Source organism: Amblyomma maculatum, chromosome 1, assembly GCF_055883805.1.
Source record: "Amblyomma maculatum isolate TAMU_Amacu chromosome 1, ASM5588380v1, whole genome shotgun sequence".
Classification (NCBI taxonomy): domain Eukaryota; kingdom Metazoa; phylum Arthropoda; class Arachnida; order Ixodida; family Ixodidae; genus Amblyomma; species Amblyomma maculatum.
Window position 1 is genome coordinate 265357544 of NC_139344.1, and position 25793 is coordinate 265383336.

Consider the following 25793-nt stretch of genomic DNA (forward strand, 5'->3'; position numbering starts at 1 on the left):
CGCCGCTGTGAAGCGGACTCGGGTTGGCAGCGAAATCGAAACCGCCCCGCGAGGCGTCTTGCCAGTCTTGCCTCTCCCATAAGCGAAGTGACGCGGGAGTAGGTGGAGTGCAGCATTTCCGGTTCCGCTGTAGCGGCCAGGGAGGTGTTGCATACAGAGTGCGCCTGGGTGGAAGTATGTCGTACAAAAATAGTAAGTTTTACGTGAATGTTTCTTCAAACTTTTCAGACAAGTGTTTTGTATTGCATACGGATTGGCCGGCTTCTGCTGAACGAAGGGGCATAGTGAATCTCGCTCGCGGCGCTCCAGAAAGTATTGCGACCCGGCACTTCAGTGAGCCGGTGCGGCTTGAAGTGCCAAAAACGGCACCAAGATATTTGAGAGCTGCGTTTCCGTTTATATTGTAGCGCAGGGCTTTCCGGAGCTGCAGCATTAAGTTCTAACTGTGTTTCCTGGCGTTCCTCCTTCGTCTCGGTGCTTTTTTTTACGAACGCCCTTCAAGAGCCAATTGCTTGTTTATATATTTGCTTTCGTCCGCTTAGCCGCCAAGTTATTGTCAGCAAGAGGCGGTTATTTGGTAAAGGGCTGCCGCGCTTCCGTCTTTACTTTCTGGATCATCTGCAGCAATGCTGTGTTGCAGGTTAAGATGTATTTTGGTTTGCCTTAATTGTAAATCTAAACGAGAATCAACTGTAATACGAGACACACCAAGGCTATGAATCATCGTTGAACCGTGCCGGCATCCGCTTGCTTACTTCGGGAGGAAGCCGGCGCACTTGTCTGTCGTCCGCGTTGTAACGTTTACTTCTATTAATGAATAAACTGGAACTGCATGCGTGTCTGTTGAATGACAAATTGTACCTTAATTGTAAACTGTTAGTAACCTCCGTGATATAGAATAGGCCAGTGATCGGGAACTACATCAGCACATAACATGGCCTTCACTGGTGTCACTGGTGCATGGCGGTTTATTTTGCTTCTTAGCTTCCGCACAAGTGTATGCTACCTTAGTTCTGTGAGTCGTCGAGAATTCGTTAGTCATGAAAGAAGGGCTGGTACCAGAGGCTTCGAAGCTTAGCTTCAGGATGCGCATTGCGAGGCTCAAGAAAGGGGCGATTTGAAACCGTCGTCCAGTGAAGATTTCTGTCTTTACTTACACTTGTTTCACACACGTTCAACAAAACGCATTTTTTTTTTTTTCTTATGTCGAAGTATTTTCTTTCATTTTGCATGTTTTTGTCCGAAGTGAATTTTGAATATGAGCAGAGGGAACATTTAACTGCAAGTAAAAAAATGATAAATACCGGCTTTCTTCGCCTTAGTGGAGCCATAAGCTGCATTGCGTGTGTAAAGGACCTTTACTTATAACACACCGTTAATGCAGCCTCTGGCTGGATTATACTAGGGTTTGTGAACACTTATTGGTATTCATTACTAGTGGCTCCTTGTTTACAGGGAGCACATTTGCTACACTGCCACGCACTCAGCGTGGCATGCCTCTGGTCCTAGGGGGAGACCCAAAAGGAAAAAATTTCCTTTATACTAATGGCCACAGCGTGATCATTAGAGATATTGCGGTGAGTTGCAATTCTGTTTTTGGGAACAGCCTAGGTGGTCGTTAGTCATGAGGTGCTTCGGAGTGCTAAGCTTGGCATTTGCATCTGTGTCACCTCAATAGTTAACCACTTTGCCTGAGTGGAGTAGGTAACTGAATTTCTGGAGTGAATAAATTGGAACATTGAATAAATTGTCACATTATTTAGCCACCCTTAAAACGTTTAATGTTGTGTGTAGAATTTGTTTCTGTTGCTCAAACTGTTGCTTCAGCCAAGGAAATGTAAGTCAGCTTGACATGCATAATTGCTGAAGCTTAGTCTGTTCTGGTGCTAGCAGCTTTTGTCCTAACTAGGGATGCTTGTTTGTAATGTAAAGAACATAGAAATAGGCGGCATGATTGGCTAGGAACATAATAATTATGATTCTTAACATACTGAAGTGACCCATTTGTTATGAGGGATGCCATAGTGAAGGACTCCAGAGTAATTCAGAGTAGCCATGTAGTATGTAAGAATGAGTGGTTAAAAGTATAGGGAACATGGACTAAGGGAACTGCATAAAGAAAGAGCACACAACAAAAATAAAAAATAATGCAGGAAGAGTCAACTGCTCATGTTTAAAAAGGTTTCGTTTTGTGTGCTCTCTGCTTTTGTCAAGTAGCCTACCCTTGCCACATGTCCTTTAAACCTGCAAGGCGCTATGTACACAAATGTGTGCGTAGGGCTTTATTCTTTGCTCACAGCCTTTTCTTGGTGTCATACACTTAACAGTGATTTATTTCATTCAAATCTGTTGCCTCTTTAATACCAGCTAACAGAGGCCATAAATTTTAATCCACACACAAAAAAAGAAAGCTTGATAGTAGGTTGTTAACTGTTTTAATGCATACAGGTTTCACTCAGTGATTTGTTTTTTCAAGTTCTAAACGTCATTGGCATCTTGACAACAGAAGGTGGTTTTATGTTCCCTTGTCACAAACGCTTCGATGTTACTGTTTGAACACTGTGCAATTAAAAAATTTTGTATGTACATATAAAAAAAATTAACCTTCCATATACTGTGCTTGAAAACTCCAAAATCACTATGTTGAAGCACTGATGAACTATTTAAGCAGGAAAATATTCATTTTGAAATTAAGTGACAACCGGTGCGTGCAAGAGTTAATGAGGTGTCAGTTTCAGTGTATTAACTTTGCAGTGGCTTTCCACAGTTGCTTAGTGGTTAGGGCACTTAGCTGCTTGGCCCGATGATGCAGGTTGAATCCAGGCGTGGTGGCTGCGTTTTGATGGAGGCGAAAGGCAAGGCAGCCGTGCAATGCGTGATGTCATGTTTGTGTTTGAAAACTCTAGATGGTCAAAATTAATCAAGAGATGTCCACTATGGTGCCTGTAATAGCCCATGCCACTTCGGGATAGGAAACCGGATATACCATATGGGATGTGAAACCCGAAACCTTTGCCATGAATATCTTCTCTTGTTTTTGGCTTATTTTTTTGTAATTCATTGAATTCCTGTACATTGCATGGCCACAAAAAATTCCTTTGATTTAGGTTGCCTCACGCTGTCAATGGATTGGAGCATTGTGTGAAGGAAAGCTTACATAAATAGGGCCAAAATAAGGAACTCGAGTAAAAACATTACAGTTGAACACCACTGCAATAAACAACGCCTCAACGAAATTTTCGCTTCACTGAAATATTTCCTATTGCCAGTCAGCTAGCTGCAATTTAGCAGAAGTCAATGCAATTAAGTTCTTGCTGCAACGAACAATTTTTTGGGCCTTTTTTCACTTTGACGAAACTTTCGCTGAGTGAGCTGGGCTTGGAAATTGATTTTATGAATGATTAAGCCCATGCAGAGGACGGAGGCAAATGAAGATGGCACTTTTTTTCAGGAATAAATGATGTCTTTGAGGTATGCAGTCAAAGCTTAAAAGTGCTTTTGGGCAAGTTTCGCCACAACAAAATTGCCATTTCAACGAAATGTTTTAGGCGTCCCTGCAGTTTCGTTGAGCCGGGGCTCATCTGTATAGCTCTTACTCATCACTAATATGGAACATCAAATATTTGTCCTGGGTGAAACTCAGCTGATTGCAAGGAATTGGCACTCTCATCTGCTTCCAATCTCTTGCTCATATCAACAGGTCCAAATCATTTAGACTTTGTTAACACCTATCTGAACTTTTACTAAGCTAGGTTTTCTCAAGCCTTGCAAGAAAAGGTCAATTTCATTGCCATGTAACAATCTTTAATATGGCAAATAAGTCATGGTACTCTCTGTATTTGCCTTTTCAGAACCCTTCGTTATGCGACATATACACGGAGCATTCCCAGATGACAACTGTTGCCAAGTACTCGCCAAGTGGATTTTACATTGCTTCTGCTGGTATGTTGTAAAGTTGGTGTGGTCACATATTTATTTCTGAGTTTCTCATTGAATACATTTTATTTTTGCAACATTTTATTTTTTTCTCTAGATCAAACGGGGAAAATCAGAATTTGGGATACAACCCAAAAGGAGCACATCCTAAAGAATGAGTTCCAGCCATTTGTTGGCATTGTCAGGGATTTGTCATGGTCGCCAGATAACCAGAGGATCATGGTTGTGGGAGAAGGTCGTGAAAGGTGTGTAATAAATAGTGGTTGAAAGGTATGTAATAAATGGCCCCCTTGACAGGTTTGGCCACGTGTTCATGGCTGAGACCGGAACCTCAGTCGGTGAGATTGGCGGCCACAGCAAACAGATCAATTCCTGTGACTTCCGGCCCACACGACCCTTTCGCATTATCACTGGCAGTGAAGACAACACTGTTGGCATCTATGAGGGACCTCCTTTCAAGTACAAGCTAACAATAAGCGTAAGTGCAGCTTGTCAGTTTTGAGGTTCCGTTTATGACCGTCAGATTAAAAAGGCTTTACATTTATATCGTGAATTGGTTTGAATGTTCGAACAGCTGGCTAAATGTTTTGTTATTTTTTTTTTTACACATCTTGTGAGATTGTCTTTTTTTTTTCTTTTTTTTTCAGGACCACACTCGCTTTGTTCAGTCTGTTCGTTACTCGCCGAATGGTGAACTCTTTGCAAGTGGAGGCTTTGATGGAAAGGTCGGTCTTGTTCAACTCTAATGGGATGCAGTGCACCTGTTAAGGTTCTAAGATGCTTCAGTGTAAATATTAGCTTGTGCTAATAACTTTGTGCTTTTCTGTCAGATGTTCCTCTACAATGCCAGCACATATGAAAAAGTCGGTGAATTTGGGTCTCCAGCGCACAGTGGCGGCATCTATGCAGTAAGCAGCACTCATTATTTTTATTTGTGTAGATGAGCTTGTACCAGTATGAAAGGGAACAGGGATTTGCCATTCACCTAATGATCTCTCTATTACTATGTGTGACAGCATGCTCTTCTAGTACAGTAGAACCCCACTATAGTAAATTCAGATATAGTAAGAACTCGGATATAGTAAAGTGAAATTGTATTCCCAGTTCATCTTCCATAGACAACTGTACATTTTCCCCCCTTTATAGTAAAGATATTTTTGGTAAAAATCTGTTATAGTAAAGTGCGCCTGGCCGCGGTGACGACTCCCACGATATGACATCGCCACCCGCGCACTACCTAGAATCGTGAAGAAAAGAATTTTTTGTATTTTAAAACAAAAATAACACAGTGTCCTTTCAAGTGGCTTTACCACCATGCTTACAAACATTCAGGAGAAGCCTACTTTACGAAGGCCTTGGAGCCGTAAGGGAAAGCACACAGCGCGTAGGAAAAAAACAACAAAGCTGTCTGCAAACAGAATGGAAGTGGTGCGGTCCGTTCAGAAAGTAAAGGAGAGTAAAAGTGCACCAAGAAATAGTTAAGGGCAAGAAGCGGACGAACATTCCCAACACTGTGCAGCACAAAGCATGAGGCAGTGGTGGTAAGAAGTGGAGGCGCAGCGTGTGCAGTCTTGCAGCACTTGACTGCCACGCACATTTATCATTTATTGCCTTTTAAAAGACAGAAATAGCAAAAAGTGGCACCATGTTCATGCAAGGCTTTGATTTTCACATGAAATCAAATTTGGTTGTATTCGTAGCCACATCCTCATGCTTAAAAGCTACTTCCACTAGATGTAAAAAATTTTTGTAATTGAAAAAAATTGCTTGAAGAGATAAGAGAGGGATGGAAGCTGTTTCAGTTTTTTTTTTTTTTTCATTAAGCAACAAGACATGTTCATTAAGTGCCCATTCAACTACTAAACAGCATCTTCAGGACCATGTCAACACCAACAACTGATATATTTATTTAGTACTTATTTATTTATTTATTACAAATACCTACAGCACCCATTAGGCATTATCGTAGGGGGGTTATTTGCAAACATAAAGCAAACAGAAAAGTGGAAGTGAAAGCATACAATCAGTTATAAAAAAAAAAAGTTTTAGCACAAAGAATGGAAGCACATTTTTTGCCAAGTGTAAAAAACACACCCAACAAAAATGTGACTCAGTTTCACAATAAAGTACACTGCCTGTAATGTAACACAGATTCATATAATGTTCTCGATGGCAAGTGAAAAATTGAGCACAGGTACGACCTCATCCAGGAGTAAATTCCAATCTGAAATTGAGCGCGGAAAGAATGAAAACTTAAGCGCATTTATGCGACTTTGATATGGCTTGATGTTTTTGGAATTGTCTCGTCTCTTAGACTGATAATGAGTAGCCAATAATGCAAACACGGGGGCCAGTTGGTTGATCATTCTGTGGAATACTGCGCTACTTGATATACAGAGACAAATGGACGACGACACACGAATGAAGCGCAAAATGATAATGAGGTTGTTTTACTATCAATTCCTGTGTTACCATTGTTAATGTTGTTCAAAAGCTTTCCCCGGAAGATTTTCCTGCGTGTGGAGAGCAGTTTCCTACCTAGACTTTCCCTGATTTGAGAACCTCTAATTTTGTAGTCGTAGATAGCTGTGATGAATTTTGCAGCCCTTTTTTGAACATGCTCTAACTTATCTTCAAGGGTTTTTGTAAGGGGTCCCAAGCCACACACGAACATTCTAACACAGGCCTGATATTAGAGATGTACAATGTTTCCTTCAGGGCTTTTGGTGCACACTTGAAATTTCTTTGAAAAAGATGTAAAAGGCGACATGGTTTAGCACATGTAGTTTAAATGTGATTTGTCCAGTCCAATGTCGCTGTTAATGTGACGCCCAGATATTTGACTTAGTCGAGACATTGTACTAAAGCATTATTTATGAGCTAGAGAACTTTTTCTTTTTGTTCGTGAACTGCACGATAGCATTTTGCTACATTCAGGTCCATTTTCCATTGAACACACCAGGAACAGATTTTTTTCAAGATCAGACTGCAACACGCTCATATCTTCTGCACATGACACAGTCTTATACACAACACAGTCATCAGCATATAATCTACCATTCGAAGCAAGGCCTTCAGTTAAATCATTGATACACACGAGGAACAGGAGCGGCCCCAGGACGGATCCTTGTGGCATGCCTGACAAAACTTCAACCGTTTGTGACGTCACACAATTTAGGGCCACTTTTTACTGTTTTTCGTACATGTAATCTTTCACCCAGCTGTAAAGTGAATCAGGAAGACCAATATATGAAAGTTTGTGTAGAAGTAAGTTATGCGGGACTATGTCAAACGCCTTTCTGAAATCAATAAAAACAGCATCTATCTGTGTACCATTGTAAAACTATGCAGTGTCATGGATGAATTCTACAAGTTGTGTGCTACAGGTTAATCCAGAGTGAAATCCATGCTGGGTTGGGATGAAAAAACCATGGTTATCAAGGTGCCTAATAAGTTCCGAATACACATGTTCCAACGTTTTACAACAAACAGAAGTCAAAGATACCGGTCTATAATTGGTTACCAAATCACGAGAGCCACCCTTGAAAATAGGAGTTACATTTGCCATTTTTCATTCACTAGGTAGTTGTTGAGAATTCAATGACTTTCTAAATAAATCAACCAAAAAAGGTGCAATACTTTGGGCACAGCGCTTCAAGACTTGATTTGACACGCCATGTGGATTGTGAGCAGAATACGGGTTTAGATTGTTCAAGAGCGCCCGAACTCCAGCTTCATTCAGCACAATGCCCTCTATTTGAGGTAATTGCTCATATATTTCAGGTGGTGGTGTATGACGGTATGTTGTGAAAACAGAATGAAAATATTCATTGAAGTAATCAGCCTTTTCAGTATCATCTGTTAATAATTTCCCTTCGTGCCTGAGAGCAGGAACACCACCATTGTCTTCTTTTGTTACTTTTGACGTATCGCCTTAATTCCTTTGGGTTAGATCTTATTTTATCCGCTAGGGATGATAAGTATGTTCTTTTTGCAGTTCTTAATTCCTGCTTCAAGTTTTTAGTTAGATTTAAGCCTATCATACAAGTTCTGGTTTGGTGTTTTCTTGAAAGCCTTGTATACCCCTGCTTTCTTTCTAATTGATACACGCAGCTCCTTATTAATCCACGGTTTATCTGTTCTGCGCCTAGATGATACGACACTAGAGGGAATATATTTAGCGACCAAAGAAAGCAGTTTGTCTCTGAACATATTCCATAATGTTTCTACACTGCACTGACTGCTACGTTCTAGAAATACAGGCAGGAATAATTCCAACTCCTCATTTATGGCCACATAATTACCCTGTTCATATATAAAAATCTGTCTAGGGCAATTCTTAACGATCTTTAACTCTTTGCATACTACTGTTGCACATACGACCTCATGATCACTTGTTCCTGGCACTGCCATAACTGATTCCACCAAATCTTCACTGTTACTAAACAACAAGTCTAATGTACTCCCTCCAGCTGAGCCATAATGTGTTGGAAAATTAACAAACTGAGCAAGTTCATTGTTCTGTAACAGCTCACAGAAGGCAGACTGCAGGCCAGAGCCGCTTGTTGCCACAGGACAGCGGTCACGCCATACAATTTCAGGCATGTTAAAGTCGCCTCCCAGTAGAATGGTTTCCGATGACAATGCTGACGGTGATTGTGAAAGGCTACGAAATGGCTCTATGCTTGTTGACGACAGTGGCTTGTAAAACGATCCCACCACAAGGCTCCTACCGCTAGAAAGCAATATTCTACACGAAACGCATTCTGAAGAGACGCCATCGTAGTGTAACGGCGCACTTCGTATTCTGTTATGCACAAGGATGAACACTCCTCCGCCCTGCCGATTACGGTCTTTCCGATAATCTAAATATTCCGATGGAAACATGTCACAATCTGATATGCCAGGCTCTAACCAGGATTCAGTCCTGATCACTATCAGGTTGTGAAATGTGCAAAAGGCTTGCAAATTCATCTGTCTTATTCTTCAGGCTACTACTCTACAGTTGATAACAACGATGAATAGGCGCTCTGATAAGTGTTTTCTAAGCCGCGGTGGCCCACATTCTGTTTGCTATTGCGTATTCTCCTGTACGGAATCGATTGCACCATCGTAACTATACGTTTTGCTGTCAAAAGTCATTTTGGTGTACTTCAGTTTAAATTTAGCTTCTGAGTTTTGTTCTCTCGCATAAGCGATAAGTTTGCTTCTACAACGACGAACTTGCTGAAAGTAGTCTTCACTTATCGACATACCAGTGCCCTTTAGTTTTGAAGCAGCAGAAAGAAGACTCTGTTTGTCCTTGAATAGCGCAAACTTTACTATAATAGGCCTTGGTTTATTGTCTTTATACTTCCCCATCCTGTGTGCTCTCTCGACTGTTGATGGTTCACTAGTGACACTTAATTTGTCACAGCAGTCAGATATACTCTTCCCCTCTGATTCATCCCATGTTTCCTTATCATTGTCATCTTTTATACCAAAGAACAAATTGTTCCTACGGGAACGATTTTCTAATTTGTCCTGATTGATTAGTACATTCCGCATAGCTTTTGAAAGTAAAGACTGATGTAGTAAAGATTTTTGCTGGTCCTAGTGACTTTACTATAAAGGGGTTCTACGGAATTTTTTTTTCTTGGCTTATACAATAGTAGAGGAGTAAACAAAAAAATTGTCATTTGTGCAAAGTGGCTGTCCTCGTTCATATTGGAAGCACCTCTATGTCAACCTTTCAATTGGTGTGTTCATGTTTGTGGCTTCGTGCTTTGCAAGGTTGCTTGGAGCCCAGACAATACTAAGATTTTGACTGCATCTGGAGACAAAACCTGCAAGATTTGGGATGCAAGCACATTATCTGTTGTCACGTGAGTTACTTGTTTTGAATCTGCACCATTGACTTGTCTCTTTTGTTGATAACCAACATTACAGAAAGGTGCTAGCTCCAGTGTGAGATGCTACAGTTGGTTGAATTAATTGTAGTGCTCCTTTTGTTTTTTCTTCACATTTTGCAGAAATGACTCCAAAATGACCTAGATTATTTCAGGAGAACTAGTTGTGAGTTAGACTTGTAATCTTGGTATGACTTGCTGATGCCATGTGTCGTTGCACCATAATATTTTTTATTTTTTTTTTTTTAAATGGTGGGAACATGCATTGGAGCAGATATTTATATAAATTACAGAGCTTTGAAGCATCATTGCCTTTTTAGTAAATTTTAATCCAGAATTTTGCTGAAACTATGCTGACGTATTCGATTAGACGGCGCAAAATAAGCGCAAAATATCAGGAGTTGAAAAGAAAAAATTACTCGGCAAACATCTAGTTCTGCCACTGTATCTGAGGGCAAAATGTGCTTTTTTTGTTAACCCCCTCTGGTTGCATTTAAATGCAGTGAGTTCGTGATGGGAACGGACGTCATGGATCAGCAAGTGAGTTGTCTCTGGCAAGGAGACTACTTGCTCTCGGTCTCTCTCTCAGGCTTCATAAACTATTTGGATATCAACAACCCTGAGAAGCCACGTAGAGTAATAAAGGTGAGTGCATCATATATGCAAAGCTGTAATTAGGCTCACTTACAATATTTGGGTAGCTTAATTTAGGGGGTTTTGGCAGCTTCTCACTTTGTCTTTCAGTTTAGTGCATACCATCAAGTGAGTGGGGCTAAGCACTGATGACTGCTGTGCCACTTGGCTGGTGTTCTTCCAAGCATTAATGGAGGCACTGTTGACACACACCAAAAAATGTCTTTGCTTGTAAAGTTGAGAGTATGATGGAATTATGTCTGTCTTGGCGCATACATTTTGAAAAACAGACTCCAACTAGTAGAATGAAATTTGATGTTGATGTTTCGGCACCCAGAACGGGGGCCTTGTTCACAATGAAATCACGCCAAAAAGATTCATCTTTAAAAGCTAGCGTAATCACCGCAAAAATCTTCATCTTGAATCGTCGAAAAAAAAAACACTGGCAGCATCACGGCTACATCTCAAATCAGTTATAATACTTATAAATCACTATAAGTCACAAATCACTGATAACTACGGGTGGCGCAGTAGTTGGGGCGCTCTACTACTGTTCCCGGGGTTTCGACTACTGTTCCCGGGGTTGCGGGATCGACTCCTGGTTCGGCGGCCGCTTTTTGTGGGAGGCAAAAAGCCAGGCGCCGGTGTCCTGTGCGATGTCAGCGCATGTTAAAAACCCCAGGTGGTCAAAATTTCCGGAGTCCTCCACTACGGCATCTCTCATAGCCTGAGTCGCTTTGGGATGTTAAACCCCATAAACCACAAACCAACTTATAATACAGACAATGTCACACATGCTTAATCACATCAAGAGTAATCTTAACCCGATTTACGCATGATCCTTGCGGTGATTACTCTAGCTAAATTTAATTTTACTGGTCGGCATCCTTGTTTTTTGAAAACGACTATATGTGATGCAGTGCCTGGTATATTTACTCTAGGGCACAGCTGCTTGCCAAGTGGATACGGCCCCTTTTATTGCAATTTGTATCCAAGAAGCTGAAGACAGCATAGTTGTTGAAACATGCTGGACGGGCCAAGGATGAACTTAAGCACTCGTGTGTTTTGAGTAAGACGTCAAGCTTTTGCGTTCGAAGACTCTGATTGCAAAATAGATTTTCTCTCAATGTAGTCTAATGTTCAGTACCATATTTGCTCAGACTAGCAAGGCATACTCAGCGAAAAGAAAATTGAAATTAGCAGAACTCAGGTGATTGAGATGAGCCTGTCGGAAGGGAGGGGAGGATTGTTTGCAGGAAGAAAGAATTCTGGATGTGCATTCATGTGGCTGAACTCGAGGTGCCGATGTGTAATGTGATGTCATTGCATGTTAAAAAAAGTCCGGGTGTTTGGAAATTTTTTAGAGCATTGCACTGGGGGGTCATGTTCCTCATAGCCAGAGTTGCTTTGAGACGTTTGTTGTAAACCGTAATCTGCTATCCTGCGGGTCATAGCTGTAAAACCTAACTTAAGCTGCCGGGCAAAGTGCTTATTACGTAGTTCTACATTAACGGAATAGAAATGGTGTGTTGAAGAAAACAAATTTTTTTTTGCAGGGCCACCACAAGTCCATTACAGCACTTGCTGTAAGCCCAAACAGAGAAACTATTTACACAGGAAGTCACGATGGTTGCATCAGTATCCTTTGTTGTAATTGTAATTGCTGCTTGTGGGTCAGGGTAGTCTTCTGGTAGATCATTTGAGCTGCATTCTTATTTGCCATGTTCCTTGACAGCAGTGTATGTTTTTGGGATGCTGCATCGGGAGACCAGGACCGTGTGTCCGGCAACAGCCACAGCAATCAAGTTCAAGACATGTGCACAGGCACGGACTCCATCTACACTTGTGGCCTAGATGATACTGTACGGTCTATCAGCTTGTTGTCCAATCAGTACTCGTAAGTAAATGGATGAACATTGTTTCCTTTTAGACCTGCTTTGTGCCAAATGATTTTCTAGTACTTTGAGGTCGAACGAAAAGTATATCGGCCACTGATCAAGTTAAAGTAAAAATGACACGTTTCAGAACTCGTACGGTTCCAAAACCTTTTTTTTTTTACGTGGACTTGGTTGGTGACTGTTATGTGTAATTTGCTATTAAAGTCTGAACAGACCAACTTTTGTTGAACCTTGGATTAGATGTGCTCTGAGATTTTTGTGACTTGAAATTGAACATGCAGTGGTGTTTTCATTTGGAATGAAAGTTAGGGCTTTGCATTTTTTTGAGGGTTGCTATGGTAACAAGAGGCTCTTTCTATTGGTACAGTGTTCATGTTTTCATATTCTGCTGTTTTTCTTCAAGGAACCTATGTGTTAAGATGGACTCCCAGCCACGTGGCATGGCCACAGCGGATGGAAATCTGGTTATTTTAGCAGACATTTGCGATGTAAATATATATATATATATATACATATTTTTTTTTTGCATGATGAATTCTGCCTTGGCTATACCTCTTACATAGACAACCGTGACAATTCATGCTTGTATGTCACATTTGTTGCTTCTAAATCAGATCTCTTTGGTGGAGAATGACATGAAGGTTGCTTCACATCCTGTGGACTATGAGCCAAGCTGTGTCACTGTGCACCCTCAAGAGCCAGATCTTGCTGTTGGTGGAGCCAAGGTGAGCACAATTCTGATGTCTTTTGGCGGCTTTTATTTTTGCTGAATAAGAAGGGTTATTGAGGTTACCTTGCTGGAAGCACCTGGTTCAGACTTTTTTGTGGTTCTCGACAACTTTCCTAATCACATCTTTGATTTAAATCTCAATTTAAAAGTTAATTGTTTAATTTGACCCCTTATTCAATGGGTAGAATGTAAAAGATACCATTTTATGCTTTACATGACTCGTAACAATACTTACTTGATGTCAGTTGGAAGAATGCTTAGAATTTTTTAAAATCTCTGTTGATTTTAGCTTTAGCTGGGACACGCTGTATAGATACCTCAAAAAGAGAGCCCACCACCACCTTGTCCAGGGTGAGGTGGTCTCTGGGGAAAGATTGTGCATTCCCCAAAATGTCACACTAGTGCTGGATTGTTATGTTCAAATCTGCACGAGGTGTAGTACAGAATTGCTAGCCACAACTGGCATCAGCCATCGGTTGTGAGCCACAGGGTGCCTGTGGGAGCGGAAAGCATTTGCAATGACCTATGCAGCGGCAACTTGCCACACACACACACACGTTACAGTCAGATCGATCACCTGCGAATTTATTAATTTTGCAGTCAGCTCCCACGGTTTCCTGTGCCACCGTTGTGCACACATAGCCAGGTAAACTGATTACATTCACTTTTAGTGGCCTGTGCATCCACTTGAAGGATGTTAGAAAAATGTCATGCTTGTTCAGTACACTGTTGCAAACACAGTGCATACAGTTGGTGAAGTCCATCATCCCTTGTGCCTTGCTCTATGCACTGTTCTTGCAGCTTCAATGACCGTACATAATGTGCACAATTTGTTCTTGGCATTAAAGACCTTAACATGTATTTTTAAGAAGGGAGTAATTACTCATTGACATGCTGCGCTTGGGTGGATGTTAATGAGCAATTACTCCCTTCTTACAAATGTACCCCACCTTGGGGGATATGTACCCCTAAATATTTGATTAACATATATTTTATGACCTGTTTTATGTAGTGAGGCAGTGAATGTACAGCTTTGTTCTTGGATAGTCTCTGTGTGTGTGTGTGTGTTGATATTAATTTAAAATAGCTCTTTTTGCTTTGTTTAGAATGTTCAGGGAAGCAAGAATGGAATTGATATATAGTGCTTCAGACACGAAAACTGGAGCGTGACTGCATCTCTACTGGCCTTGCTTGATGCTGATTTTGCTTTCCTTAACAGTAATGTTTAGCTTGCTACTGATAGACCTCTCTGTGTACACATGCAGCTGGCTTTGCCAGTTGGTTTGTTGTTTGTTTTGGTTTTGTTACATGAACTGTTGTGCACGTCTTTGCTTTCTTATAGACTGAATGCTTTTGGGTAAGTTTGTTCAGGTGGTAATCAGCGCTTTGACCTTCCTTTCTATCTGCATCAGAGGGTAGGGCCAGTATCCTTGAGGCATAAGAGGGGGCAAGACCTATATAGTGTTTTCCTGGTCGACACCTTTAGAAATATAGCTTGTTGATTACATCTGACTCTTGTTGAAGTCATTGTCGTATGAAGTGTGTTTCTTTAATCTGTGGCATTTTTTATTTTTAAAATGGAATGCATACTTAGTGTCATGCATCATTGAATTGTCCCTTTCATTGTATTTTTGACTTGACTGTTTCTCCTCATACTTGTTATTCAAGACTTAAACAATGCTCACAATGTCATATAGTGTTTCTTAGTGTTCCCAATGTAAACATTCAGCAGTTTTTATTGGGTTGCTGTTCCTATGCCTTCATGCATAAGCTGCAGGATTCATATATGGAATTACCAACTAAGCAAGGCTGAATTGTGAAAGTGCATTTGTGTTTTATTCATTCTGTCTTTCTGCTACTAGCGCTACATTTTTCATCGTGAGCAAACAACTCGCTCAGCAACCCTGATTATAGGCATCTTTGTATGTTTTGAAAATGGGATTCAAGTTGCTCTCATATTGGCAATACTATGTTGCAGTATTGCACGGTAATACAATACATGCCAGTGTATGGGCTTTTTTTTTTTTTTTTTTTTTTTTGAGGACCTCACACACACAGCACAGCTGCCCAAGAAAATCAGCACGTCACAGACATATTACAGGGTTCTTTTTTATTTTGTGCATAGTTTTATGGAACTGCTTGAGATGCTAAAAAAAAAAATCATACCTGACAGTTCAATCGCTTTCGTTGTGTTCACTGTTCAATTGCCTCTTTAAAGGGACCCTGAGGGTACCCCCTCCCATTAATACCTTGAGTGCTGGCATAATTTAGCAGCATCATACCATGACAGCACTGTGGAGAGGCTGCAAGGGGAGAGGAAACTTTCTTTATTAACAATGCTTTTCTAGGGTCTATAGCACTCTACAGTCGAACCCGGATAATTCGAATTTTGGTTATATCACACTCGCGGAATATCCCCTTGAAAATCCCATGTAAAAGTATAGGAAAGCTGCGTTGTATATCAAGCTCAATTTCACCGGTCATTCGATATATCGAACTCCGCACCACGCATTGGACATGTGCCTTCCCCAAAGACGATCGCATCACCCTCGGCCGCTTGCTGCTTGACGTTTTCAAGCCACGTGCGGAAGGAATGTGAGGGCACAGTTCAGTGACTGCTGGTCTAGGTCAGCGCCGTGCCCTTTCCCCAAAGGTGCGCGCATCTGCGGTATCTGCGGTGATCGTTTGCAGCCATGTTTGCCGCGCGCCAGCATGCGACATTTGCAAGCCATGTGCATGAAGGAACAAGAGGGAACCAATGCAGCCATGGTGTTCGGGAGAGGGGGAAAAACGCCATGGAGCGAAGCGCAAAGGTGCACCTGTTGAGCTTTATCTCTTCCCTTCCTCTCTTTTCCGGTTTCTCTTTCACTACGCATGCGCGGACAAGCCAGCTCAACCCGTGGCAGACGCTTCTTCAGTGTGTGTTGTAAACGCTCTGCGTGGCTCATGTTATCGTGCTTTTGAACGCGCGTAAGATACGGCGACTGCAGACACTAAGAAGCAGCAGTTCCTTTCTTTTCTTTGCGAGAGTTGTTCATTCTTGTATCTATGAATCACCGAAAGCACACGGTCAGCTGTGATCATGACACCGGCTTTTAGCATTGTTCGCTTCAAACGGCATTTGCAGCTATCACGCTTGCCAATGATTTTGTAGCAGTGGACTACGCCCGCCCCAAGCGCGGCGCGATAAATCAAACCAGGCTTTGCAATCAAGCCATCACGCGGGCACTCGCCCGGATCTATGAAAAGTATAGTCAAAAGATAAGCACGCCCTGACGTTATCGCTGCGCTGCATCTTGGCGCACTGCCAATAAATGAGCTGTGGATGCGATGATCGAAACGTAGGGACGTGGCACCGAACGCTTTTTTTATTTTTTTTTTTCAAAATTCTCTGGGGCAAAAGTGGGGAGTGGGTTCATTATGCGAGTTGGTTGACTATGCGACAGATACAGTATCATTTTTCACAATCGCAAGTGGCGTCTCAAGCCGATTTCTGTATATCGAATAGTCGATATATCGAACTATTTCATGATCCCCTTCGAGTTCGATATATCCGGATTCGACTGTATATATAGGCTGAAGTGTTCAGAGGCACAAGGTATTGTTGCACGTGGCAATTTCCATATCTGGGGCTCTGTGTCCGTTTAAGGCAATGTCTTCATAAGGCCATCCTTCATTTTCAAAAAAGGAGTGTTCCTTGTTTTAACATTGTTTTATTACATGCCTAGGACCACAAGGTTCATGTGTACATCTTAAAAGGCCATTGCCTAACTGAGAAGAAAGTGATGGACCACAGTGGAGCAATCACGGATGTCAGATACTCACCGGACGGCCAATACTTGGCTGCTTCTGATGCCAACCGGATGGTCCGTCTTTACCTCAGCTCAAGCTACGAGGTATGGAACAAGTATTAATGGTAGTGTCTATGATGCTTTTAGAGGGCAGCTGTGCTAGTTTCAGTTATAAGCATTTTGCCTGCACTGTTTGGAATCAGTACATGGGGCAATTTGGCTAGTCAGTTTTTCTTTTGAAGTTGAAGCTGAAAGTTTATTTTTGCACTCCAAAACCAGGTACAATAATATTAGTTAATTATTAATTAATTAGTTATTACTAATTATTAATATTAATTAATGATACAAGTTTTGAGGAAGCTAAAGAGTATTTGCAGCACTGTTTTCATCCATTGGGACTGGGCAGGTAAGTAAACTTGAACTTGTGAAACTGTTCTCATCTGAGCCTTAGCTATTTTATGAAAGAAAGACAAATGGAAGGGTGTTAGCTTATCACCTTGTTAACCTGTGTTGTCCTTGTAGCAACAAGCAAGGCCTCGAAAGTGTGGCCATGAGGGTGCCATGTTCACATGAAATAAATCTGGGACGCAGGGTTGCAAAGAAAGGTTATCATAGGACAAGTTGCGAGGTGATGGGGCCAGCATTGTCTAGGCCAAATGCCCAGAGAACAGAACTCGCTCTACGCATTCTCTATGCACACGAGGCAGCATATTTTCACCGCATCAGTGATGGTGGGTACAGTGCTGCTAAAAAAGTTTGGGTCATGAACCCAAGGGCAGATTTATGGCTGGAGGAGATAAAATGGTCTCTTTTGAGCCATGTATTTTTTGAATTTTTTTCGTAGAAAGAGAAATGAAGCTCAGCATGATTTTTTTTTTATGAAATGTTTAGTCTAGAGGGGTGATCACTCCCCCCTTAAATATGCCTCTTCATGAAACAGCTTTGTATCATAATATACACGCAGTTATTCAGTTCAGTTCAGTTCAGTCGTTCAGTCGTGTCCGACTCTTCGTGACCCTATTGACCATGTCACGCCATGCTTTCCGGTCTCTCACTATCTTCCTAACATCACATAATTTCATCTGCAGTGCCTCGAGGATGCCATCTAACCATCGCGTTCGCTGCCTACCCCTTCTCCGGCAACCCTCAACCTTTCCCAACATCAAATCTTTCTCCAGCGACTCCTCTCTTCTCATCAGATGACCAAAGTAGCTGAGCTTTAACTTTAGAATTTGACCCTCCAATGAGCAGTCAGAGTTTATGGTCGACAATATTGACTGATTTGATCTTCTGGCAGTCCAAGGAACTCTCAAGAGTCTTCGCCAGCACCACAATTCAAACGCGTCAATTCTTCGGCGGTCAGCCTTTTTCACAGTCCAACTCTCGCATCCATACATCACAACTGGAAAGACCATAGCACGAGTTATACGGATCTTGGTTGGCAGACTAATGTCTCTGCTCTTTACTAGGCGGTCAAGGCTAACCATTGCTCTCTTTCCCAGAAGCAGGCGTCTCCTAATTTCATGGCTGCAGTCTCCTTCCGAGGTAATCTTGGAGCCCAAGAAGAGAAAATCTGTCACAGCTTCCACTTCTTGTCCCTTGATGCTCCAGGACTTGATAGGGCAAGACGCCATGATCTTTGTCTCTTTAATGTTCAGTTTAAGCCCAAACTTCTCACTCTCTTCTTGTACGCGCATCAGAAGTCTCTTGAGTTCCGCTTCACTTTCTGCCATTAAAGTGGTATCATCCGCATATCTAAGGTTGTTGATACGTTTTCCAGCAATCTTCACTCCAGCTGAAGACTCGTCCAGACCAGCCTTCCTCATAATGCACTCTGCATATAGGTTAAATAGGCAGGGCGACAGTATGCAGCCTTGCCTCACTCCTTTCTCAATCGGAAACCAATCAGTAAGACCATGCCCAGTTCTGACTGTGGCCTCTTGCCCTTCATACAGGTTCCTGAGGAGACAGATGAGGCGAATTGGAACTCCCATCTCTTGGAGAGCTTGCCACAATCTGCTGTGATCTACGCAGTCAAACGCTTTCGCATAGTCAATAAAGCAGAAGTAGATGGGTTTCTGGAACTCTCTTGCTTTTTCCATGATCCAGCGAAGGTTGGCAACTTGGTCTCTAGTTCCTCTGCCGTTGCGAAACCCAGCTTGCACGTCCGGAAGCTCCCGATCCACATACTGCTGCAGCCTACCTTGGAGGATTTTCAACATCACCTTGCTAGCATGCGAAATAAGCGCGATCGTGCGGTAGTTGGAACAATCTTTGACACTGCCTTTCTTTGGAATGGGGATGTAAACTGACCTCCTCCAATCCTGTGGCCACTGCAGGGTTGTCCAAATCTTCTGACATAATGTATGCAGAATGTTAACAGCGTCATGGTTGAGGTTTTGAAGCAACTCAGCTGGAATTGTATCAATTCCGCTAGCTTTGTTCTTAGCAAGGCTGGCTAAGGCCCATTCAACTTCACTCTTCAGGATGCCCGGCTCGAGATCAGTGACCACAACCGTCTTATGTTGGGTTTGCACATTCGGGTCCTTCTTGTACAGTTCTTCTGTGTATTCCTGCCACCTCTTCTTTATCTCTGCGGCTTCAGTGAGGTCCTTGCCTCGTTTGTCCTTTATCATGCCCATCTTAGCACAGAAGCTTCCTTTGATATCTTTGATTGTCTTATACAGAGCTCTTGTGTTCCTTAATTGGCTGTTGTCCTCAACTGCTTGGCACTGTATGTTCAGGAAGGCATTCTTATCTCTCCTTGCTATTTTCTGAAAATCCGCATTGAGAACCTTGTATCTTTCTCTTTCCCCCATAACTTTTGCCATCCTCCTTTCCTCAGCTATTTGCAAAGCCTCTTCAGATAACCATTTTGCTTTCTTGCATTTCTTTTGCTTTGGAACTACCTTAGTAGCAACTTCTTGTATTATATCACGAACATCAGTCCACATCTCTTCGGGCTCTTTGTCTTCTAGATCTAATTCTTGAAATCGATTCCTCACTTCCACAGCATATTCTAATGGAACTTGATCCAGATTATACCTGAAAGGCCTTCTAGCTTTCTGCGTTTTTCTCAATCGATGCTTAATCTTGGCAACAAGAACCTGATGATCGGTGCCACAATCGGCCCCAGGCCTTGTTTTTAGTGCTTGTATAGCGCTTCTCCATCTCTGTCGGCAAATAATATAATCGATCTGATTCCTGTACAGACCGTCCGGCGAAGTCCATGTGTACAGGCGCCTCTTGTGCTTTTGAAAATGAGTATTCGCTATGGTCAGGTTGTTTTCTTGACAAAACTCTACTAGCCTCTGCCCAGCTTCATTTGGCTCACCAAGACCGAACTTGCCTGTAATTCCGGATATTTCTTCACTCCCTACCTTAGCATTCCAGTCTCCTATAAGAAAAACGACGTCTGATGATGGGGTGCGGTCTAAAAGGCATTGTAGGTCCGCATAAAATCTCTCAACGTCAGCTTCTTCAGCAGTAGTGGTCGGTGCATGGACTTGGATAACTGTTATGTTGAAAGGGTGACCTTGGATCCGAAGTGAAATCATTCGGTCGTTTTTGGGGTTGTACCCTAGCACTGCTTTGCCCATTCTTCTGTTTACTATGAGAGCGACCCCATTCCTTCTCTTGGATTCGTGCCCACAATAAAAGACATAATGGTCGCCGGAGTTAAATTCTTCCATTCCGATCCACTTGAGCTCGCTGATACCCAAGATATCAATGTTCAATCTGTCCATTTCTCGCTTGACGATATCCAGTTTACCTTGCGTCATAGATCTTACATTCCATGTTGCTATGTGATACATCTCCTTGCAACATCGGACTTTCCGGTCGCTTCCCGACACATCCACAACTGAGCGTCCTTTTGGCTTTAGCCCAGCCGCTTCATTCGTCCTGGAGCTACTAGGAATCGCCCTTTGTTCATCCCCAGTAACATATGGGACGCCTTCCAACCTGGGGGGGCTCATCTTCCAGCGCCATATCATTAATGGTATTGTGACTGGCCATAGGGTTTTCTTGGCAGGAAATACTGGAGTGGGTTGCCATTACCTTCTCCAGTGAATCACATTTTGTCAGAACTCTCTGCCGTGACCTGTCTATCTTGGGTGGCCCTACACAGCAGAGCTCACGACTTCATCGAGTTTCGCAAGCCCCTCCGCCACGACAAGGCAGTGATCCATGAAGGGGAGTTATTCAGTAAGCATTAGGAATACCTCTAAACGTCCTTATGCCCTCTATGGTACATATGACATAGAATTGTCTCATCAAATACTGCATTGTTTCAAGAATGTGAGGCCTGCTTGAGCCGGGCTATTAGTTTAAAGTATGAGAGGCCACTTTTCAGAATAAAAAATTTAATATCAAATACAAAGAGGCAATTAGTGGTCTATACTAAAAATTGCCTTTTTTTTAAATTCTGATTAGAATGTTCAAATACACACAAAAAGATTCCTTTTTTTATATGCACTATACACAGACCAGTCCTCTCAGCCTCAGTCAGCATTGCTTGCAGGTGGCCACATTGGACCCATCTTTTACGCGTAATACCCATTTCACTTGATGTCAGGAGGTCTATAAGCTCCTCGCCCATGCGGCTTACATGCCATGTATTATAGCCCGTTGGCATCATCAGTACACAGGAAATGATTACGTGCCCCCACTGCACAACTGACGTGCGGTGGCGCATCTCATCTTCTCTGAGATTGCCCTGCTTTTTCAACTAGACACTCCGAGATCAGATCCTACCACATGAGCTACCGTTCCCTTCTAGCAACTGACTCTAACTCACAAATCATATTTGCCAAGTATGGCTCCATCAGTGGCCTGGTCAGAGCAATGTGAGATGAGTGACGACCTATGTAAGCAGTGAAGACTCTGTGAAGACCCCCATCCATGTCCGTGAGCCTTTCTAGTTAATGAAAGACTTTCAACTGAACTCAGCTCAACTTTATTGTAAAAAAATGTTATATATGTATCCCACACCACTATTCATAACTTTTGCATAGTTTTCCACAAGGAAATATGATTTTGCAGTTATGTACATAGAGACATCAGCTGTGTAATAAATAAATACATCCTCAATATTGTTTTTATGACAGATTTACCGAAAACAATGGTTTTCTATAAGGAATGTTTTTAAAACAAATGCAACTAACAATTCATCGCAGTTTTATTTTAAATAGTTCAGTGTGTAGTTGATATATGAAAAATAACTGAAAAGTTTTGTTTAAAAAATCTGAGGAAAACGGTTACAAATGTTTGCGTAAAGAGGGAATAGCAGCAAAATAAGTGCGAAAAGTTTTGTTAAAAATCTGTTTGAGGAAAAAGATTACGAATGTTTACGTAAAGAGGGAATGGCAGCGAAGTAAGTTTCAAGCAAAACAACAAAAACAAATTGATGTTGCTACATGTCTCGTACGGCGAAGTCCAGGAGGGTTAAAATCCACCACATTTGTAGATCAGGTCTTTCTTTGCTTGTGTTGGAGGTCGTTGAGGTCTTTATTTGTCTTGTCTGCTTTCTTTTGCTCATGCATCTGTTTTTTTTTTTCTTTCGTTTCTTGCGCAAACTGAAGCTTAATAATGCACAAGGGGTTACAAATTTGGTTCTATCGATTGTGTAAATTAAGTAAAATATTTTATTTATTTTTTTTTTTTCCTCAAAAATATGTTTGCAGGTTGTTCAAATCAATGGGGGACGCTCTAGTGTACAGTCCACGTGGACAATATGTCATGCGCACCGCCCCTTATGAGCGGTTTTTTTTTTGTAAATGCAAAGTAAAGTGGACATACATGCTTAGAAACAATTATGATTGTAAACTGAAATAAGAATAAAAAAAAGCAAGGCAGCAAAAAATGAAAACATTTTTCAATATATAAAAACAAACTTTTAGCTTTGGTTTTGCAAAATGAACCCGTGGTTACAAATTTGGCTGAATCTTTGGAATAGTTTTAGTTAAAGCATAGTCTTTTTGCCAGTTCTTCAGAAATAATTGCATAATTTGATGAAATAAAGTTTGAAAAATTGATTATTATTATTTTTTTTTAAATATAAAAAGTTTTCAAAGTGGCCTCTTAAATTGATCCTTTACTGTCTGCTTTCAGCTGGCCCACAAACTGGACTGGTGCTTCCATACGGCTCGAGTGAACTGTGTTGGCTGGTCGCCTGACTCAAAGTTTCTTGCTACTGGTAGTTTGGATACTGGTGTGATTGTTTGGAGCACTGAGCAGCCATCAAAGCATATCAACATCAAGAGTAAGCATGATTGGTGTCTTTTTGTTAAATCCTATTCAGTGTTCTGTGGTATATCTGCCATCTTAAATGTGGCCATAAATTGTAAATGTATACCTTATTTTTTTTTCCTATTCTTTGTTGATCGAAATTGTGCGTGTCTATGTAGAAGGCATTAATTTTTCAGTCGATTTCAGAGTACTAATGCTGAAATCAAGTGCAGACAAGCATAAATAAGTAAATTTGGTTTTTCATTTTGCATTTTGTGTGTAAACATGGAATATTGATACAATCAGTTCTTTTTATATGCATACTGTAGGCCATGGTTAGGTCCGAGCAGGGAGTTCACTTTGAAGAGTAAAGAAGAAAAAGACTGCAATAAAGATAATGGCACATATCGAGTTCATTTTATAGAGTAAAGAAGAAAATAATTGCAATATAAAGCATGGTAGATATCAGCACGTCAGTGTTTGTGAAGGGGTTCCAGTTTTCTGTGGAGGGAAAAAGCACTTGTACCAATCTGTGTATGTCAAGTACTGCCCTTAACCAACTGGAATGTTAGTATATAGGGATATTTTTGCTGACTGGGGGAATAAATAGAATGCCAGGTCAAATTTTGGCATGTGGTTGAGTAGCAGTGAGAGGAAGTCTAAGGAATTTTTTTGTCAGCAGTCAAGGGTGGTAAAAATCAACATTGCACCAATTTGGACGGCAAACTTTGACCTTTGCTTGTTTGTTTCCTTTTGCTTTTTTTTTTTAAGCTTTTTTATGTGCAACTTGGTATATGACCCGAGGAACAGCTTTTTAAAAGCTGGGGAAAAGATATCTGTGCATGTTAGTCAGCTCTGCATACATTATGGGCCCTTTGCAAGACTTCGTAAGTCAGCTTTGCTGTATAGTAAAATCCCCTTTACCCTGGCTGCGCAGCCCATCATTGGAGCACAAGTTGGGTGCAGTGCCGAATACTTCTATGTCAAGCCTCATGCGAGCAGCATTCCTTTGCTATTAAACAGTGGGATGGGGGAGGTACAAATGGTACCTGTTAGGCGCTCTTAGTCCCACAATCTCGACAGCGACACGAGGCAGAGGAAGTGGACATGGCCATTATTGTCACGCGAGATGTCTCCTGTGCTGCACCCTATTTCTGCCCTCAGAACAGGTTTGGCGCTATGCAGAGAAGCTGACTTCCAGAGTTTTCCAAAGGGCCCATTCTTGCCATCAGACTGACTTGCTCATTTATTTTTTACAGAGGCTCATCCCCAGAGCCAAATTACCAGGCTAGCATGGTTGGACAATTCAACAATTGTGTCTGCTGGCCAGGACAGTAACGTGAAGATTTGGGAAGTGACTTTGTCCTGAAGTGGGCTTCCTTTCCACACTGCCACTGCAAATGTCTATCTGCCTTGGAGCTGGGTTCTTGCTTGGCTCCTACTTTCTTTGTTTCCCCTTTTGCCATGGAGCTGTTCGTTTTACACCTGGGCTCCTCCAATTTGTGCGTTGGTTCTTCGGCAATTTAATTATTGTTTCTGCATGTAATCAGATGTGGTTCGAGATCGTTTTTGTTTTGCAGGCGGTGGCTATGTATCCAAGTTCGCTTACTTTGTTTTAATGCTAACGGTAGCATATCACATGTGCGATGCAAGATAAGTTATTGATTACGGGGGAATGTAGGGGGCCTTCTTACCATTACAGAGTGAGAAGAAAATTGTGGACTTTAGAGTTATTTTGAAGTGCCAGTGTGACGTAGGATTGTAGTGCCTATGTGCCTATAACTGATGTGAACTGATCGCTATGTTTTGACTAACACGTACAGTGAAGTTGATGAAACTTTTTTGGTACTGAACTGAGTTTGAAGAAGGAAATGTTGTGGATGCCGCTAATGAATTCTTGTTGTAATTGCGTGTTTTATTCAAGTCTGTCACTTTATGCGCAGTCTTATTTTCTTGCCAAATGGCTTTTTTTTGGTTACTCTGTTTTGGTGTATAACCTGCCAATATCAGTTTTATTCAATGGCCACATGCCTTGCACAGAGCCTTAAAGGAGGATGCCTTGCCACAGTCATAATCTCTTCTTTGTTGTAAAATGCATTGTAGTCACCAAGTGCAAGTCCATGAAGATTGTGTGTCACATGCAGTAAAGTTGTCCAATATTTATTGTGGCATGAATGATGGGATCAAGATCAACAAGCATTGTGAAAATGGTTCATAAAGTTCTTTTTATGCAACATTTTGAGGAATACTGTCGGTATTTTGTTAACTTTTAAAATATGCAGGTTACCTTGCCAATAAAAAAAGGGGAATAGTATTTGCTTTGGTCTTCTTTGTTTTGATAGTGGCGTTGTTTCCCGTGCCATTATTTTCAAGCGTTTTCACACTTCAAGGAATTGTAAGAAAAAGTATCTACTGTAGGCTTCAAAGTTTGAGTGTTAGAGCTAGGGGACTGCATTTGGCACTTAAATTGGACCACTTTTGCTGTAATTGATGGCATTGCTGTTGTTTGAAGTGTGAATCAGCAGTGTGCTGTGGTCGTCAGAAATGCAAAGGACAGCAATTTGGACAGGTAGTAGTTTCTGAAACTTATTCTTAGTCACTGCTGGTAGTGAGCATTGAGAGGCTGTGAGCATTGAGAGACTTTTTCCTGGCCCTTGGAGAAACCAGTTTGACTGGGATGTGGGGCTAG

At 41.6% G+C, this 25793-nt stretch overlaps 1 protein-coding gene across 1 annotated transcript; it reads left to right on the forward strand.

Moving 5' to 3' along the window:
• Positions 1-38: 38 nt before the first annotated feature.
• flr (actin-interacting protein 1 flr) lies at positions 39-25418 on the forward strand. The gene is made up of 16 exons (XM_084591120.1): positions 39-192; positions 1456-1577; positions 3852-3942; positions 4034-4181; positions 4234-4414; positions 4584-4661; positions 4767-4844; positions 9709-9800; positions 10328-10469; positions 12014-12095; positions 12201-12354; positions 12759-12843; positions 12970-13080; positions 16814-16981; positions 22988-23138; positions 24364-25418. The coding sequence occupies exons 1-16, from the start codon at positions 177-179 to the stop codon at positions 24471-24473; spliced, it is 1809 nt and encodes a 602-aa protein (XP_084447246.1). The 5' UTR covers positions 39-176; the 3' UTR covers positions 24474-25418.
• Positions 25419-25793: the final 375 nt, after the last annotated feature.